The 19134-nt window shown below is 44.0% G+C and overlaps 1 protein-coding gene across 1 annotated transcript in view; it reads left to right on the forward strand.

The window, feature by feature from the left end:
• FAM169B (Protein) overlaps positions 1-19134 on the forward strand; it is a 77840-nt gene that overhangs the window by 20675 nt on the left and 38031 nt on the right. Inside the window, exons 6-7 of the mRNA XM_005907391.2 lie at positions 8469-8554; positions 14573-14750. Of these exons, the coding sequence (XP_005907453.2) occupies positions 8469-8554; positions 14573-14750 (264 nt within the window). The remainder of the gene's footprint in view (positions 1-8468; positions 8555-14572; positions 14751-19134) is intronic.

Here is a 19134-nt window from a genome sequence, read left to right on the forward strand (position 1 = left end):
CACTGCTGTTTGCAGGCACTTGACTTTGAGTTTCCTAACCCCTCTGAGCCTCACCTGAGGGGAAAAAACCAAACAAACCAGGTGCTTGGTAGGTGCTTGGACATGTGGTTCTGGAGAATATTATTACTTTAAATCAGTAACAGTATCATGTTCCTCTCCTCCTCTGAAGCATGGTGGCTGCTGATGGTCTGTAGGGTGTGGCCCCAGAGGCCTCCATGGCTGGAGGTGCTTCACGTCCCAGGTGCAGTCTCCTCCTCCAGGTTGTAGATGTCTTAAGCCAGAGTCTAACTTGCATTCCTCTGGTGGCTTTATTATGTGCTCTGTTCACAATAGCTACTCAGCATGTGGGTTGGATGACCATGTGCTTCAGAATTGTGGCCTCTGGAGGGCCCTGAACTGCTGCTCCCCTGTCCTCGGTGCTGGCAGATGAGGAGGCCCAGCAAGCAGGGCCTCCGTCCCCTGCCACCATCCCCTGCCAAGATCACCAATCCTTGCAGTGCTTCTCCTTGCTCCTTCAAGTCCTTCTCAGGAGAGCTCCCCACTGCCACAGGCCCCCCCGCCCCGTCCCCGCCCCGTGCAAGGTGACGGGTGGCAACCAGCTCTCCCTCACCCAATTTTTAAAAGGTGATTGTTTTATTTAAAGATATTTAAATAAAAAAGGATTTAGCTCCATTAAGAAATCTTAGGCAAGGTGAAAGGTTTAAAAATCTTGGGAGCTTCTGGGCAGGTGAAAGTGTGTGCCTTGATCGGGTATGGTTGTCCTCACAAACCTTGGAGGAGGAAGCAAGGAATATGACGGTTGGCTAACGCTCCCTGATGGAAAAGGACCGAGCGCAGTGGGGAGGAACGTGTCCTCACTCACACTGGGACGTGGCGGACAGGATGGTAGTGGTCAAGGTGGGGAAGAGAGGCAGACATTTCCCATGCAAACCGGAGCAGGAAGTTGGGCAAGAGAGCTCCCAGGAAGAAACAGCGTGTTAGAAAGAGCTTCCATTGTGTCCCTGACAAAAGCCAGCAAACAACAAGGGCTTTTCATACTTCTTTGGAATCCCAGAGCAGCACTTGAAGCAGGTGGAGGAAGTCTTTGGAAATGACTGAAAAGCTTCAGACACTTTGGGTAAAGCAGTTGAGTGAAGTGAGCTCTTTCAGCAAAACTGTGTAAAGACTAGGTTAAGAGGCTGTTGAGGGCTCCATATGACAGACGGGGGACCCAAGGTGGGGCAGGGGGTGAAGGTCATGCAGCTAGTAATTGAAGAAGCTGGACTCCGAGCCCCGCCTGGCGCTGAGCCCTGTCTTCTCTCATACGAGGTCCACAGGGCCGTGTCCAAAATGCTTCCTGTTTCCTCTCTCTGTCGGCACTGGTTTATGTTTGTAGAGGTGGCGTCTGTGAAGAGTGAAAGTTACGTGTTGAGATTTATTTCTCGGCACGTGGATGTCCATTTGTCCCAGCACCGTTTGTTAGAAAGACTATCTGTGTTCTCCTGTGTTGCATTTGCTCTTCCATCATGCGTGTGTGCTCAGTCGTGTCTGACTCTTTGCGACCCCATGAACTGCAGCCCTCCAGGCTCCTCTGTCCATGGGATTCTGCATGAAAGAAAGGGTTGCCAGTTCCTTCTCCAGCGCCTCTGTCAAAGATGACTACATAGAAGTTGACTACATTCATGTAGGTCTGTTTCTGGGCTCTACGTTCAGTTGCATTGGTCTGTCTGTTCACCTGATGCTATACTGTCTGGGTTACTGCAATCTGGAAGTTGGGTAGTGTCCATTCTCCAAGTTTGTTCTCTTCTAGTATTGTCTTTTGCCTCTCTTTGTAAACCTCAGAATCATTTCAGGGAAATCCACAAAATAACTTCATGGAATTTTCATTTGGATTGTATTGCGTCTATACGTCAAGTTGGGAAGAACTGGCATTTTGATTCTATTGAAGCTTCCTATTCAAGAACACAGAATATCTCTTTATTTAGTTTTTCTTTGATTTTGTTCATCAGAGTTTTGTAAATAATTTTCCTTGTATAGCTTTTTTATACATATTTTATTAGATTATATAAATGAAAATATTTTATTTTGTATAAGCCTAAGTATCTCATTTTTGGGGGATGCTAATGATGAAAGTGAAAGAGGAGAGTGAAAAAGTTGGCTTAAAGCTCAACATTCAGAAAACTAAGATCATGGCATCTGGTCCCATCACTTCATGGCAAATAGATGGGGAAACAGTGGAAACAGTGTTAGGCTTTATTTTTGGGGCTCCAAAATCACTGCAGATGGTGACTACAGCCATGAAATTAAAAGACGCTTACTCCTTGGAAGGAAAGTTTTGACCAACCTAGATAGCATATTCAAAAGCAGAGACATTACTTTGCCAAAAAAGGTCCATCTAGTCAAGGCTATGGTTTTTCCAGTGGTCATATATGAATGTGAGAGTTGGACTGTGAAGAAAGCTGAGCGCTGAAGAATTGATGCTTTTGAACTGTGGTGTTGGAGAAGACTCTTGAGAGTCCCTTGGACTGCAAGGAGATCCAACCAGTCCATCCTAAAGGAGACCATTTCTGGGTGTTCATTGGAAGGACTGATGCTAAAGCTGAAATTCCAATACTTTGGCCACCTCATGTGAAGAGTTGACTCATTGGAAAAGACCCTGATGCTGGGAAGGACTGGGGGCAGGAGGAGAAGGGGACGACAGAGGATGAGATGGCTGGATGGCATCACTGACTCGATGAACATGAGTTTGGGTGAACTCTGGGAGTTGGTGATGGACAGGGAGGCCTGGTGTGCTGTGATTCATGGGGTCGCAAAGAGTCGGACACAACTGAGTGACTGAACTGAACTGAATGTAAATGGTATTGTTTGTAATTTCAAATTCCACTTGTCCATTGCTGGCATGTAGGGAAGTGATGGGCTTCTACACATTAGCCATGTTTGCTGCAACCTTGCTATAATCGATGTTTGCCCCTCTGCCTCTCCCATGTTTAAGCCTCGCCCAGCACACTGCTTGAGGTGTCCTGAGTGTGGCCTTGGATTTGCATGGCTCTGTGCCTCTTCTCGAGGGTTACCCTGCCCTCCCCTGTCGTCTCTGCCTGTTCTGACGCCTTACCCGGCGATCCAGAACCTGATCCGGCCAACTTCCTGTGGATGCTTTCCCAGTTCAGTTCAGCCGCTCAGTCGTGTCCGACTCTTTGAAACCCCATGGACTGTAGCATGCCAGGCTTCCCTGTCCATCACCAACTCCCAGAGTTTACTCAAACTCATGTCCATCGAGTCAGTGATGCCATCCAACCATCTCATCTTCTGTCATCCCCTTCTCCTCCCACCTTCAATCTTTCCCAGCATCAGGGTCTTTTCCAATGAGTCAGTTCTTTGTATCATGTGGCCAAAGTACTGGCACTTCAGCTTCAGCATCAGTCCTTCCAATGAATATTCAGGACTGATTTCCTTTAGGATGGACTGGTTGGATCTCCTTGCTGTCCAAGGGACTCTAAAGAGTCTTCTCCAACACTGCAGTTCAAAAGCGTCAATTCTTTGGCGCTCAGCTTTCTTTATAGTCCAACTCTCACATCCATACATGCCTACTGGAAAAACCATAGCTTTGACTAGATGGACTTTTGTTGGCAAAGTAATGTCTCTGCTTTTTAATATGCTGTCTAGGTTGATCATAGCTTTCCTTCCAAGGAGCAAGTGTCTTCTAATTTCCCAGCCCCTCAGCAGAACTGACCCCTCCTCTGGGTCCTCTGGACTCTGGCTCCCAGCTTGATTCCAGCATCTATCACGTCCTGCTCCATATTGAAGCAGCTTGTTTAGCTCTCTCTTCTCTGCAGGCTACCGACTCCCAGGGGCAAGGATGCAGACTTACTCAGCGGCCTCTGGGGAGCTGGGCCATTTGTGCATCCGGGAACTCAGCCCCAGCTGGTAGAATTCAGTTCATCCTGCTGAGCCTTGATGAAGCCAGGTCACTGGGAGTCAGTCAGCCTCACTGTCTTAACTTGTTTGGGAAACCTTGGGGTGTCACAGAATACAATCCATTACTGGCATCTTCTCTGTGGTCACCTGTCACTCAGGGGGAGATGGGCACTAAATCAGAGCAGTGAGGCTGGCCTGTCACCCACAGTGACCTGTCGATTGCTGACACCATGGCTCAGTCTTTTGCAGGGGTCCAGTCTCCCAGGTCCTACGTGGTGGAGAGCCAGAGGGTTCTGATCAGGATTCTATTTGTCTTTTAAAACTACAGTTGTGCGGTTTCTACTGTGCCTCTCGGAAACTGCTGGCCCCAGTGTCTTGGAAGTGATGCCCCAAGGCTGGCTCTGCAGTGGCTGCCTGTCCCCCGAGGGTCCACCTTTTGTCCTTGCTGAACTAGGAACAGCCTCTCTCCAAGGGCTCTGTCCCGTTCCCCCTGCCTGTCTCCTCTTGACTAGGTCGCAGGCTTTTCTGATCAAAAGCTGCTGTTCTTTGGAAGGCTGATTCTCTTTTTCAAGAGTCGTTTTGGAGACAATGCATTTTAAGCCTATTAAATTTGATCAGACGTCACCTTCATTGTTATGTATACTTAACAGCTTAAGATTAGTTTTGAAAAAAAAATTCAATCTATTCTGTGACAACTTGTGTGGCTAATTAATGCTCTGCAGTGCACCGTGAAACTTTGCAAGGCACCACACAAACACCAAGTAGTAACACATTTCCTGTTTGAAACTGTCTTAGTAAATCGAGCATCTGTATTACAAGTAATACACCATATTAGTAAATGGAACATCTTTTATTGATTCACCTTGTTAAGCAGGAAAATAATCCTTATGGTTTTATAAGCCTCCTGCAAGTTCTAGTAGGTGCCATTTGGAGCATGAATTTAGTTGAATAAATGAAGGCAGATGTCAAGCATTTAATTGGCTCTTCTCTCTCAGTCGGCTCTATCAATTTGAGAACTATTGTTGGAGAAGACAAAATTCACCACTGGTATGAAACTGACAGTGAATTAGATGCTATTGGGTTTTGGAAAGAAGGAACTGGCTGTGCAGAGTTAGTGCTCAATCATAGCTAATGTCCTCACTTGGTCTTAAGTTCCTCCAAGAGCAGAGAGGAATAGGGAGGAAGGTGGTGGCAGCTTAACTCGATTGCCGCACAAAATTTGTTTTAAAGTCTTGAGCCTGACGTTACATGTTCAAGGGACTTTTGTTTTCTACTCTGGGTTGTTTTTTCCTTCAATTCTCCAGCTAAAAAGATTTGACTGGGAAGATGTATTTTTTTTTTTTTTTTTAATCTTGTGGTTCCTGGACCCCTGGAGGCTCAGATACCTGTCTTGAGAAGCAGGTATAGAAATGGCAATATAAGTAGGATAAAAAGATAGTGGAGGAGGACTGAACTATGGTGCATTCAGACAGTGGAATATTTTAGCCCTGAATACAGTGCTGGAAATGATTTTGGGCTGTGAAATATCTATGAAAAGACATGTGTGCTCAGTCGTGTCTGACTCTTTGTGACCCCTTGGACTGTAGCCGCCCAGGCTGCTCTTGTCCGTGGAATTTTTCAGGCGAGAATACTGGAGTGGGTAGCTGTGCCCTCCTCCAGGGGATCTTCCTGACCCAGGGATGGAACATGCGTGTCTTGTGTCTCCCGCATTGGCAGGCAGATTCTTGACCACTAGCGCCAGCTGGGAAGCCCCATGGGAAAGTGAAAGTTGCTCAGTCGTGTCTGACTCTTTGCGACCCCATGGACTATACAGTCCATGGAATTCTCCAGGCCAGAATACTGGAGTGGGTAGCTTTTCCCTTCTCCAGGAATCTTCCCAACTCAGGGATCGAAGTCAGGTCTCCCTCATTGCAGGCAGATTTTTTACCAGCTGAGCCACAAGGGAAGCCCAAGAATACTGGAGTGGGTAGCCTATCCCTTCTCCAGGGGATCTTCCCCACCCAGGAATTGAACCGGGGTCTCCTGCATTGTAGGTGGATTCTTTACCAACTGAGCAATGAGGAAAGCCCCATGAACAGACATAGAGCAAACTTTAATGCATTTCACTGTTAGTTCAGTCAATCAGTTGTGTCTGGCTCTTTGCGACCCTGTGGACTGCGGCATGCCAGGCTTCCCTGTCCATCATCAACTCTCAGAGCTTACTCAAACTCACGTCCATTGAGTCAGTGATGCCATCCAACCATTTCATTCTCTGTTGTCCCCTTCTCCTCCCATCTTCAATCTTTCCGAGCATCAGGGTCTTTTCCAATGAGTCAGTTCTTTGCATAAGGAAGAAACTAATCTGAAAACGCTACATACTGTACGACTCCAACTACATGAACTTCTGGAAAAGGCAAAACTATGGAGACAGGAAAAAGATCAGTGGTTGCCAGGGGTAGGAGGTAGTAAGAAGGGATGAGCAGGCAAAGCACAGACAGCTTTCAGGGCAATGAAAATACTCTGTGTGATATCGTAGTGATAGGTACGTGTGATGATACATTTGTCCGAACCCATAGAATGTACAAGAGTGAACCCTGATGGAAACGTTGGGTGATCATGAAGTGTCAGTTTAGGTCCATTGGTTGTAACGAGTGTCCCACGCTGGTGGAAGATGATGATAACAAGGGTTGTGTGTCCGGGGAGGGGGAATATGGGAAATCTCTGTTCGCTCCTCTCAATTTTGCCATGAACCTAAAACTTCTCTTTTAAAAGCACTTAACTTTCTTTTAAAAATAATTTTGTTTATTTATTTCTGGCTGTGCTGGGTCTTTGTTGCTGCAAGGGTTTTTCTCTAGTTGCGGAGAGTGGGGGCTACTCTCTCGCTGTGGTGGGCAGGCTTCTCATTGTGGTGGCTTATCCTATTGCAGAGCATGGGCTCCCGGGCACGCAGGCTTCAGTAGCTACAGCACGTGGGCTCCGTGGTTATGGTTCCTGGGCTTCAGAGCACAGGCTCAATAGCTATGGTGCAGGGGCTTTGTTGCCCTGCAGCATTTGGGGTCTTCCTGGATCAGGGAGCAAACCCATGTCTCCTGCATTGGCGAGCAGACTCTTCACCGCTGAGCCACCAGGGAAGCTCTAAAACTTCTCTTAAAAAACAGTCTTTAAAAAAAATTGCCAGAAAGCAGCCAAAGTGACTTTAATGTTTTAAAATGTGATTTTTAAGCCATGAAAGGAGAGCTGCTCTGTTGGGAGATAAGAGGCGGAGGCCATGACTGGATTTGCCTTTGGAGCAGCCCCTTAGGATGGAAAGACTGGCAGGGGAGACTGGGACAGGGGACGGGTGGGGACAGACCAGTGGGCATCCAGAGCTCTGGGGGGTGGATCCTGTCGGGAGGCAGCAGGTGGGATGATGGGGCCTGGTGGCTGCAGCAGAAGCAGGGAGGAACTGGCGTGTTAATTAGCAGATGCTGGGTGCCCCTACCTGCTTGGCCCTGTGCTGCCTGTTTCACATCTGATCCTCATCCGAACTTGTCAGCCACCTTGGCTGATCAGCCTGGGTAGTTCCGATGACAAAGCTGGGGCCTGGTGAGTCTGAGGGTGTTCCAGGATCACCTCTACTAAGCAGCAGGTGTTAGTCACTCAGTCATGTCTGATTCTTTACAAATCCATGGACTGTAGCCTGCCAGGCTCCTCTGCCCGTGGTATTCTCCAGGCAAGTATACTGGAGTGGGTAACCATTCCCTTCTCCGGGGGATTTTCCTGACCCAGGGATCAAACTCAGGTCTCCTGCATTGCAGGTGGATTCTTTATTGTCTGAGCCACCAGGGAAGCCCCCATGTCCAAACTCAGAGTGGGTGGAATCAACAGGTCTCAGTGATTGTCTCAGAACGTGGGGGCAGGAGTAGGGTGGGAGAGATGTCTCCACCCTCCCTCTCATGTAGGTCCTAGCCCCAGAGTTCTCTTACCCAAAGACCCCCACCACCCCTGCACAGTTTCCCCATCTACAACTGACCCATCTTGGAAAGAGCATTAAGCTTGGAGTCCCGGGTCTGAGGGCAGGACCTGACCTCAGCCCTCCTTGCTGGTTGCCTTTCCTTCTCAGAATGTCAGTGTCCTCAGAAGAATGCAGATGTCAATTTCATTGTGAGAATGAAAGAAAAGCATGTAAAAGAAGCCAATGCCAAACCCAGCACCCAGGATAATGAGGGGTCATTCCATGCCCTTAGATAATGTTGGGTTTGCCTAAATTTGTGGAGTTACAAGTTGGGTCATATAGTTGGACTTTAAAAAAAAAATGTAATTCTCACCCATTGAATTTGTCGGTACTACTGTGTAGCCTCTTGCCCCCAACAGCACTGGGGTACGTCCTGTGTTGGGGTCGTTAACAGGCCATCTCTGCAGACAGCTCTGAAGCCCTTTCAGGTGAGACTGGTCGCTCTGTCCTGGTGAGTGCTCTCAGACAACTCATCCTAGAAACATCATCTCTTCTCACACGTAAACTTTCCTTTGCATCTTGACAGTGGCTGCAAGCTGATAAAACTGCCCCTTTGATGGCCATGTGCACCTCATCATTTTCTCTTGGCTTTCTCTTTCAGTTGTGGCTGTTTATGTGAAGCAGTCCTGGTGGGCCACTGAAGATGTACTAAGAACCTCCAATCCTTCAAGAGAAGGTCTGATGAAGGTGAGGCATTGCAAATTTAAGTGGATATTGTGATTGTAAGTGTTTGTAAAGGTCAGCATACTTATTCTCATGTTAGTAAGTTAGTCTACCCCTGTGGATTCGTTTTATAGGACTGCTCTAACAAAGTGCCAGCAGACTGGGTGGTTTAAACAACAGACATGTGTTATTTCCCAGTCCCAGAGGCTGGAAGTCCAAAAGCACAGTGTTGGTGGGGCTGGTTTCTTCCAAGGCTGGTGAGGGAATCTGTTCCAGGCGTGTCTCCTAACTTCAGCTTTCCTTGGCTTCTCAGCAGTGCTCTCCCTGTATCTTCCCACCCTCATCCCTCTGTCCCTGTCTGGCTCTGTCCAAATTCCCCCTTTCTATATGGACACCTGTCATGTTGGATTAGGGCCCACCCTAATGACCTCATCTTGATGCGGTCAAGACCCTTTTTCCAAATAAATCACATTCACAGCACTGGGGGTTAGGACTTTAATATCTTTTTGGTGGGCACTGTTCCATATATAACACCCCACCTTCAAGAAAAATAGTGTTAATGGCTATATGTAACAGATATCTGTCTATTGGTAAATCTCTCTCGCCTTCTTGAGTGGCCTCTCCTGTCTTAATTCTGAAACATTAATCCACATCATCTCTCTAGTGTGTAGGGAAGTTTTATTACATTCCAGTAGATTTATTGGTGCTTTTTGGAGAAGGCAATGGCACCCCACTCCAGTACTCTTGCCTGGAAAACTCCATGGATGGAGGAGCCTGGTAGGCTGCGGTCCACGGGGTCACTAAGAGTCAGACATGACTGAGCAACTTCACTTTCACTTTTCACTTTCATGCATTGGAGAAGGAAATGGCAACCCACTCCAGTGTTATTGCCTGGAGAGTCCCAGGGATGGAGAAGCCTGATAGGGCTGCCATCTATGGGGTCGCACAGAGTCGGACACGATTGAAGCGACTTAGCAGCAGCATGAGTTAGACACTGTGCTAGATGCTAGCCTGTGTATTACCTAGACTTTTGACAGAGATTATCTGACTTCAAAATCTTTAAGGTATTTGCTTTGTAGACAAAGAAGTTGAAGCTGAGCCACATAGCTAGTAAGTAATTTAACTGGACACAACTCTAGCCTCTCTGATGGCAGGCCTGGTGGGCTTTGAGGTGCTGTGGCTTTATAGAGACTGAGGATGGCAAGGGTAAAGTTTCCCTGTGGCTAAGGATGTTCAGCATCTTTTCATGTACTTTTTGTCCATTTTGGGGAAAGTAGCTATTAAAATCCTTGGCCCGCTTTTTAATTGGATTGACTTTTTACTGTTGAGTTGTAAGAGTTTTTCCATATTATAGATGCAAGCTCTTATTGCATATATTGTTAGCAAATATTTCTCCCCTTTCTATGGGTTATCTTTTTCAAGTATGTTTCAAGGTTATCACTTCCACCAGCTTTGTTGAGGTATAAGGTGGCACAAATGGTAAAGAAACTGCCTGCCAATACAGGAGACGTAAGAGACATGGGTTCAATCCCTGGGCTGGGAAGATCCCCTGGAGACGGGCATGGCAACTCACTCCAGTATTCTTGCCTGGAGAATCCCATGGACAGAGGAGCCTGACGGGCTACGGTCCACAGGGTCACAAAGAGTCAGACATGACTGAAGTGACTTAGCACACATGCATGCAATTGACATATAACACTGTGGAAGTTAAAGGAGGGCTCAATGGTAGAGAATTGCCTGCCAAGACGTGGATTCAGTAGTTGGGTCTGGAAGATCCCCTGGAGGAGGAAATGGCAACCCACTCCAGTATTCTGGCCTGGGAAATCCCATGGAAAGAGGAGCCTGGTGGGCTACAGTCTATGGAGTCGCAAAAGAGTCATATACGACTTAGCGAGTAAAGAACAAGTTTAAGGTGCTCAGTCTTGCTTTGATACACTGATACACTGCAAAATGATGACCACCACAGTGTTAGTTAAACCTGCATCACATCACCTAATTGCCATTTCTTTTTGTGTGGTGACCTATGCTCTTGGCAACTTTCAAGTATATAATTACAGGTATCATTAGCTACAATCAGCATGCTGTGTATTAGACCCCCAGAACTTTTCCATCTTATTATTGGAAGTTTGAACCTACTGATCATCTTTCCCTTTTCCCCACGCCCAGACCCTGGCAACCACCACTTGGCCTCTGTTGCTGTGAGGTTGGCCGTTTAATGTTACATGTATAGGTGAGGCCACACACTGTTTGTTTTCCCCCTTATTTCATTCAGCACCATGCCCTCAAGTTCCATCCATATTGTCACAAATGGCAGACGTTTTCAGGTCTGTTTTTAATTGATTTGATAGATATTATTTTGAAAAGGGCTTTCTTCCAGTAAATTAATGGTGGCTGGAGGTTCAGCAAATAAGCATGATGTACTCAGTGAGGCTGCCTGACATAGCTGTGTGTGTCACTGGCCATAGATGAAGCAGGTGGCATGAGCGACTGGGTGGTCTAAATTCCAGGAAGAGTCTGGTTTGTTTTTAAATATACATACATTAAATATACATATATATATATATATATATATTTTTATATAGTTTTTTTCCCAGAGCAAGAGTGGTAACTTCCTTTGTGTATCCATTCTAAATTTAGACCAGGAAAGCCCTCACATTTTCTGAAAATGTGGCTAATGCTGTGAACAGAAACTGAGTGTTAATTCCACTTAATGAACCAGGTTGTAAAGATCTGTCTGCCCCATCTGTGTGTGGGGATAGTTTTCCTCTCAATTTATAGAACACGGGGTCTTGACTTCTTTCCTTTTAATTGCATTCTATTTCTTAGCCAGCTCTTCACAAATTACCAAACCAAACTGAAACCCAGCTTCCTTAGTGTTCTTTCTGTGAACATCATTAGTGGCCCTAATTGAGGGATTAGAACTGGATCTTAGTTTTTTTGTTTTCAGAAATGTCTCTAAGTCAGAATCACATGTCACACATTCCCCTCCCACCCCCATAATGAAATTGGACAAATTAAGTGCATTTTCTTTTTTTCCTTTTTTCTCCTGCCAGGTTTTGATTGGTTATTTCCCTTCTGCCAGATGCAATCTGTTTTTCTCTTCTGGCTTTCCTCTGAACTTTTTGGTTTTATAAGTTGAAAAATATAACCTCCCACATCACACGCGTCGGGTTTCGTGATGAACTAGTTATTCTTAAAGTCAGAACTTGATTTGGCTGCTACTGTCTGAAATACAAAATTGGGGTGGCTTCTCAGAGTTAAGCTGGTGCAGCTTTTGCAAATCTTTTTCTCATCTAAGATTTGGCTCCAGATGAAGGTGAAATAGTTTGCATTCTGGGCCAATTAATAAGTTTATTGGGACTAAGCACTTCATGCCATTTGTTAGAGGGCCGCAAGCTGATTTATTTTTATTACTGAAGCATCTGAAAAACATACAAGTGTTTGAGAGACCACTGAGGCAGTCTTCTCCCTTGACTTGTGGAAGAAACAAACTGAAACGAACTGTGAGTTGCTGAAGCTCTCCCAGCAAATCTAAGTCGAGAAGCCACAACCACAAATGATGATGATGATGATAAATACTTAAGGGTCAAGTATTAAATATAAAGGGCTTCCCTGGTGGCTCAGCAGTAAAAGAATCTGTCCGCAATCCAGGAGACTCAGGTTCGATCCCTGAGTAGGGAAGATCCTCTGGAGAAGGAAATGGAAAACCACTCCAGTAATCTTGCCTGGAGAATCCCATGGACAGAGCCTGGTGGGTTACAGTCCATAGTGTCACAAAGAGTTGGACACGACTGAAGTGACTGAGCACAGCACACATTAAATATAAAACCAAGCATCATATTTATGTCAAACTTACGGACTTCGCATGTGGCACAGTGGTAAAGAAAATGCCTGCAATGCAGGAGAAGTGATGGTCAGGAAGATCCCCTGAAGGAGGGCATGGCAACCCACTCCAGTATTCTTGCCTGGAAAATCCTATGGACAGAGGAGCCTGGTGAGCTACAGTCCAGGGGGCTGCAAAGAGTCGGACACAACTGAGCATGCACGCAGCAGCAGTTCCCTCTCCCAGAGCCCTAATGGATGAAAATGCAGAAGGGAGCAGCCTTCTGGGCTGCAGCGGGTCCACTGGCCTGGGGCTCAGAAGTCCTGGTCTGGGGTTTCAGACCTGGCCTGCCTTTGGCAGAGCCCTCATCCAACTGTCTTAAGTCCTCTTGTGAACGAGGCAGTGAAATCAATAAATGTAACTGCTTACCCTCTTTGAGCTTCAGTTTCCTCACCTGTAAACCAGGATTTCCCTCGTGGCTGGTAAGAATCAAATGGTAGCATGTGGGTGGCAGTCTCAGCCCAGGCATTAATAATACTCTTGCTGATTTCATCGTGGTGCATACGAAGGGGTGATAAACACCCAGGCCCTTAGGCTGTCATATGGGAATGTTGTCTGAGTAAAATCTAATAATACTGTCATTGTGTCACTGGCTGTTTGGTTTTACCTCAAGTGCCACATTTTAGCGGAGAAGGCAATGGTACCCCACTCCAGTACTCTTGCCTGGAAAATCCCATGGACAGATGAGCCTGGTGGACTGCAGTCTATGGGGTCGCTAGGAGTCAGACACGACTGAAGTGACTTAGCAGCAGCAGCAGCAGCCACATTTTAGTGGTTTCTTGTAGTTGTCCAGAGGGCTGAATTTATACTGTATCTGGGCTCAGTCACATAGAATGGGGATTGATTAGTTATGTCTGCTGTGGGTGCAGGAGGCCTTCCTTTGTACCACCTGTGCCAGCCGTGAAATTAAGACGCTTGTTCTTTGGAAGAAAAGCTATATCTAACCTAGACAGCATATTAAAAAGCAGAGACATTACTTTGCCAACAAAGGTCCATATAGTCAAAGCTATGGTTTTTCCAGTAGTCATGTATGGATGTGAGAGTTGGACCATAAAGAAGGCTGAGTGCCAAAGAATTGATGCTTTTGAGCTGAGGAGTTGGATAAGACTCTTGAGATCCCTTGGACTGCAAGGAGATCCAACCAGTCCATCCTAAAGGAAGTCAACCCTGAATATCCATTAGAAGGACTGATGCTGAAGCTGAAGCTCCAATACTTTGGCCACCTGATACAAAGAACTGACTCATTAGGAAAGACCCTGATGCTGGGAAAGATTGAAGGCAGGAGAAGAAGGGGACGACAGAGGATGAGATGGTTGGATGGCATCACCGACTCAACGGACATGAGTTTGAGCAACCTCTTGGAGTTGGTGATGGACAGGGAAGCCTGGCATGCTGCAGTTGCTCGGACACGACCGAGCAACTGAACTGTGCCAGCCGTGAGCTATATGAATGCAGCAAATGCTGAAAGGCAGGAACAGGAAGTCATTTTGACTTGTTAACGATGAAGCCCTTTTGTGGGCCTGACCTTGACCACAGTACAGTTCCTCAATTGTCGTGACATTGCAATGGGTGAGAGATGGTTCCATATGTAGCCTTAGGATGGGCTGGGCCTCGAGTTCCAGTAACTCTGTGGGGTTGAGACACTGGTATGTGCTCAAAATCTGTCACAAGTCATTGAAAATCAGTTGATCTTGGTGTAGCAACTGCACACCAGTAATGACCCTCTATTATTTACCTTCCTTCCGAGCATCAGAATTCTGGAGCTGTTGTTAAAGATATGGCAGATTGGGTTTCTCTCTGGACACATCCAGTGTTTCTGCTGAAATGGCTTGCCTGGAAGTCACCTCCTGTTTCACTGATATGTGACTGATTATTCTCTGTCCCCTCACACTCCACGTCTGTGGCCCTGGAGACCAAGGGGGCCTTTCTGGCCCTCCTCCCTGCTCCTGGAGGCCAGGGTGGGTGTGAGAGGCCAGGGTTGAGAAAACCTCCGTGAGAAACTATGATCCCCAGTTTTGATCTCAAGCACGAGAAGAATTGCGTGGTGGGGAGCCCACACCTGGCCCCTGGCGTGTGGGTTGATTCCAAGCATCGAATTTATTGTGTCTGACTTTCCCTACTTGTCTCACTTAGATGTTCTTTTTGTTTTTCCTTCAAAGGTTCAGTCATTTGGGGAAAGGATTGTGCTTTTCATTCTGAACGTCGTTATTTTTGGAAGACTAGAAAGGAATTTGGATGATGATGACATGTTTTTTTTACCTCACTCTGTGAAGGAGGAGGCTAAGATTCTGTGGCGAGATGGAGCAGCTGTTGGATTTTACACAACCAAAAGGAAAGGTGAGGACCGTGCGGCCACGTGGGGCCACCACCCCTTCAGGCTTGCGGGGAGGCTCCGGGTGCCTGCCTGCTCGGAGGACGCCCTGAGCACAGACGTTCCTTGGAGAGAATCTTCTGGCGCGAGAAGTGTCACTAGTTCAGCTGTCATGTAAATAAGCCCGAGGTATGGATTTCGTTTTCACCACGTTTCTCGTTTTACTGGCAAAGAGGAGGAAGATCCATTAGGGCCCTTGGGTTCCCAGATAGTGCCACGTCCCCTGTAAGATGGTTGTTGCCGTTAATGGTTGTAAAATGACTGTGCAAGCACAATGCTATTCCTTTCTTTTCTTTAATGTTACCAGTTTGCTGTCAGGAAAAACACCATCGCTAATAGCTGACATGTGGTGCAAAGGCACACTGGATGCCAAGATTTATAGACATTACCTCAGAAAAGAGGGAGGTCGGCCACGATAGCGAGGTTAGGGTAAAGTCCTGGGACTTATATTTAGGGGAGGTGAGGAGCAGGGTGTGTGAAACTTGTGCTATTTTGTCTAAGGGATCACGCTCTTCTTTAACATTGCTTTCTTTAATAGTTTCTTTGAAAGTTCTGTCAACATCTCTGACTCAGCTGGTCAAGCCCTATTGTTTAATTCTTACAAAGTTCTGGATTTTAGCAAAAACAAAATTTCCAAGTACATCACCACAGATATGCTATTGTCTTAGTTAAGTGTTTTTCCCTGGGGATACAAAAGCTACTATTGTGGTTTTGAGCTGCGTTCACATGGGTATCTGTTCCACGTGTCCAGGATGGAATAGATCGGCCTTTCTCACTTTTTCCCTTCCCTCGGTGTGGTGTGAGACAACTTGTGTCTCACACAAACCAGTCGTGTAGGTCATTATTTGTCAGAGTCAGTCATCGAGGCAGAGGCACTGTGTCTGTCAGCTCCTGGGGCATTGAGAGCCGTTTGTCCTTCGATTTTGATGTCCTGCTTCACTCCTTGGGTGGCCGTGTTCTTTAGACATTCATTTATAAACCAAGGGATCTGGAGAATCCTCAAAGAGGAAGTATTTTGGTAATTCCTCTTTCTCGGGCAACCCATTTGTTGTCATCTTCTACCAAATGGCTTATCTTCAGTTTGTGGCAAAATCCTTTGTGCTATAAATGTCCTACTAACAGTAACAAAAACTGTTAATAGATTTGGACTTGATGTGTGAGCCACGGTTTAGGGGCAGAAAGAGCTTGGCCTTGGTCTTGTCCAGTGCGGCTGTTGCTGCTGGTCTCCATGATATCCCAGACTTTGTTCCAAGAGAATCAAGCAGAGGTTGGGTGTGATGTCTCATTCATCTCAAGACAGACCCAGAACTATGGCAGGGAAGGAGGATATTAAGCTGTTGAATTGAGGCAGATCAGACTCAGTGCTTGGATTTCTGCCTCCTCTTCGTTTCTCATGAATTCTACAAATCTGATGATTCTACAAATCCCAAATCTCTGCTTGGGATTCCTTGGTGGCTCACACGATAAAGAATCTGCCTGCAATGCGGGAGACCTGGGTTTCATCCCTTGGTTAGGAAGATCCCCTGGAGAAGGAAATGGCAACCCACTCCGGTATTCTTGCCTGGAGAATTCCATGAACAGAGGAGCCTGATGGGCTACAGTCCATGGTGTTGCAAAGAGTCAGACACGACTGAGTGACTAATAGTTTCACATTCACTTTCTCTGAAGCTGCTTACTAGGTCTCGTTTTCACCCATGACCCATGAACTGATTTTTTTAAGTGGCAATTGACTGTTAGTCACCCAAAAACTGAGTTTAAAAAGTATCAAATGAATAGAAAATTAAGTAAATAAAAAGTATTTTTCTGACAATTAAAAACTTTTTTTTTTTGTACTGCTTATTTCTGGATTAGCTTGTTTTTTGGAGAGCCAGAATAAAAGTATTTCTATGGAATAGTTACATAGACTTTGCTATCATCAGTGTTTGAGAGCTCCAGTCACTTCACATGCTTGCTTGTCCTCGGTGTTATATTGTTAATTTTAGTCATTCTGCAATTTGGTATCTGATATCTAATTTTGATTTTAATTTGCATTTTCCTAATGGTATTATCATGTTTTCATGTGCTTTTCTGATGGTCATATATCTTCTTTGGTGAAGTTTCTGTTCAGATATTTTTGCCTATTTTTTTATTGGGTTGTTTGTTTTCTTATTAATATTACTGAGCATTGAATATTCTTTATATGTTATAGCTCTCTGTTCTTAATCAGATATATTTTGAAAACATTTTCATTTTGGCATAATTTTTTCAGAGCGCAGAAGTTTTAAATTTTAGTGCAACCTAATTTATCATTTACCAAATTTCATTATAATTCAGCTCAAAGTATTTTCCAATTTACTTTATGATTTTTACGATTTCTTTAAAAGTAAGTTTTTAATTTCCAGATATTTGTGAGCACTTCCAGATGTTTTCTTTTTTGTTGATTTTTAATTTAATTCTGTTGCAATAAGATAATATAGTCTTAACATTTTAATATTTTTGAAACCTATTGAGAGTTGTTTTATAGTCCTGTATGGGGTTTATCTTGGTATATACTCCATATGGACTCGAAAGAGTGGGTGTATTTTGCAGGTATTGGGTTTCACGTTTTGAAGTGTTAGTTAGATTAAGGTGATTGATACTGTCATTCAATATTCTTGCTAATATATTTACCTGATTGTAAATATACAATCAGGGAAGTATGTTAAGTATGTAAATATACAATCAGGGAATATACTGAGGGAAGTATGTTAAGGTATTTGTGATTGTGGATTCACCTCTTTCTTCTTTTAGTTCTGTCTGTATTTTGTGTATTTTGTACTTCATGTATTTTGGAATTTTGTCATTAATCACATCTAAATTATAACTGCTATATTTGTCTGATGTGTTGACCATTCCGTCATTATGAAGTGGCCCTCCACTTGTCTTTGGTGATATCTCTTGTTAGCCCTCCACTTGTCTTCAGTGATATCTCTTGTTATGAAATTTATTTTCTCTGCTATTACTACAGCCACTTCATCTTCTTGCTTACTGTTTGCATAGAATATATTCTTCCTAGCCTTTTACTTTTAATCATTTATGTCTTTATATTTAAAGCATGTGTTTTGTTGACAGCATAAAATTGGGTCTTAGATTTTAAATCTAGTTTTAATAATCTCTGTCTTTTGATTGGAATATTAGTCTATTTCCATTTAATTATTGATATGGTTGTACTTAGATCTTCTCTGTTGCAATTTGTTTTATGTCTTCTGTTTCTTTTTGTTTTTCTCTGTTCTTCTTTTCCTGTCTTATTTTGTTTTAATCAGATATTTTTTACTGTTTCATTTTAATTTCTTTCTTGGCATTCTAGCTTTATATTTTTGTACTTTTAAAAGTTGTTGCTCTAGAGATTACATATGCATCTTAAACTTAGATTAACTTAGAGTGAATATTGAATTACTTCAGGTAAAATATAGAAACCTTGCAATAGTTTATTTTTATGTACCTATTATTTCATAGTGCTATTGTTGTGTTGGTAAATTAGATGTTTGTTATAAACTTGTTGCTACTGACTTATAAATTTTAATTTAGATAGTTATATCTTTTAAAGGTGTAAAGAAAAAATATATAATTTAGAAATGTTTATCCAGATATTTACCATTAAAATTTTTTTGTATAGGTTCCAGTTGCCCTTCAGGCTAGAGTTCTTCCTTTAAAATTTCTTGTAGGGAGTTGATGGCAATAAAGTCTCTGAAGTTTTGTTTATTGAAAATGTCTTTATTTAACTTATGTATTTGAAGTGTTGTTTATCCAGTTATAGAATAGTTAGTGATACCTTTTTTCCTTCAGAAATTGAATATATTGTTCCAGTATCTTCTGGCTTTCATAGTCTTTGGTGAGAAGTCCGCAATTAATTTATTGTTGTTCTTCACACATAAAATGGCATTTTTCTCTGAATGCTTTCAAGTCTTTCTCTTTAGCTTTTTTGCAGTTTAACTGTGATTTTCCTAGGAGTGATTTTATTTTCATTTATCTTTTTGGGGCTTTGTTGAGCTTTTTGAATCCAGTTTCCTACCAAATTTGGGAAGATTTTGGAGATTAGTTCTTCAAATTTTTATGCTCTTTTCTTTATCTGGGATCCCAGTTATATGTATGTTGGGGTGCTTCATATTGTCTTGTAGTCTCTGAAATTTTGTTCATTTTTATTCAAACATTTCCCTCTTTTTTGGTTGGATAATTTCTGTTGATCTGTATTCAAGTTTATCTGCCATCTCCAAACTGTCATTGAGCCTATTTAAAGATTTCAGTTATTATAGGTTTGACCTGTATAATTTCTATTATGTATAGTTTCGATTTCTCTGTTGAGATTCTCTATTTATTCATTGAGCATATCTT

This window comes from Bos mutus, chromosome 21 (assembly GCF_027580195.1).
Source record: "Bos mutus isolate GX-2022 chromosome 21, NWIPB_WYAK_1.1, whole genome shotgun sequence".
NCBI lineage: Eukaryota > Metazoa > Chordata > Mammalia > Artiodactyla > Bovidae > Bos > Bos mutus.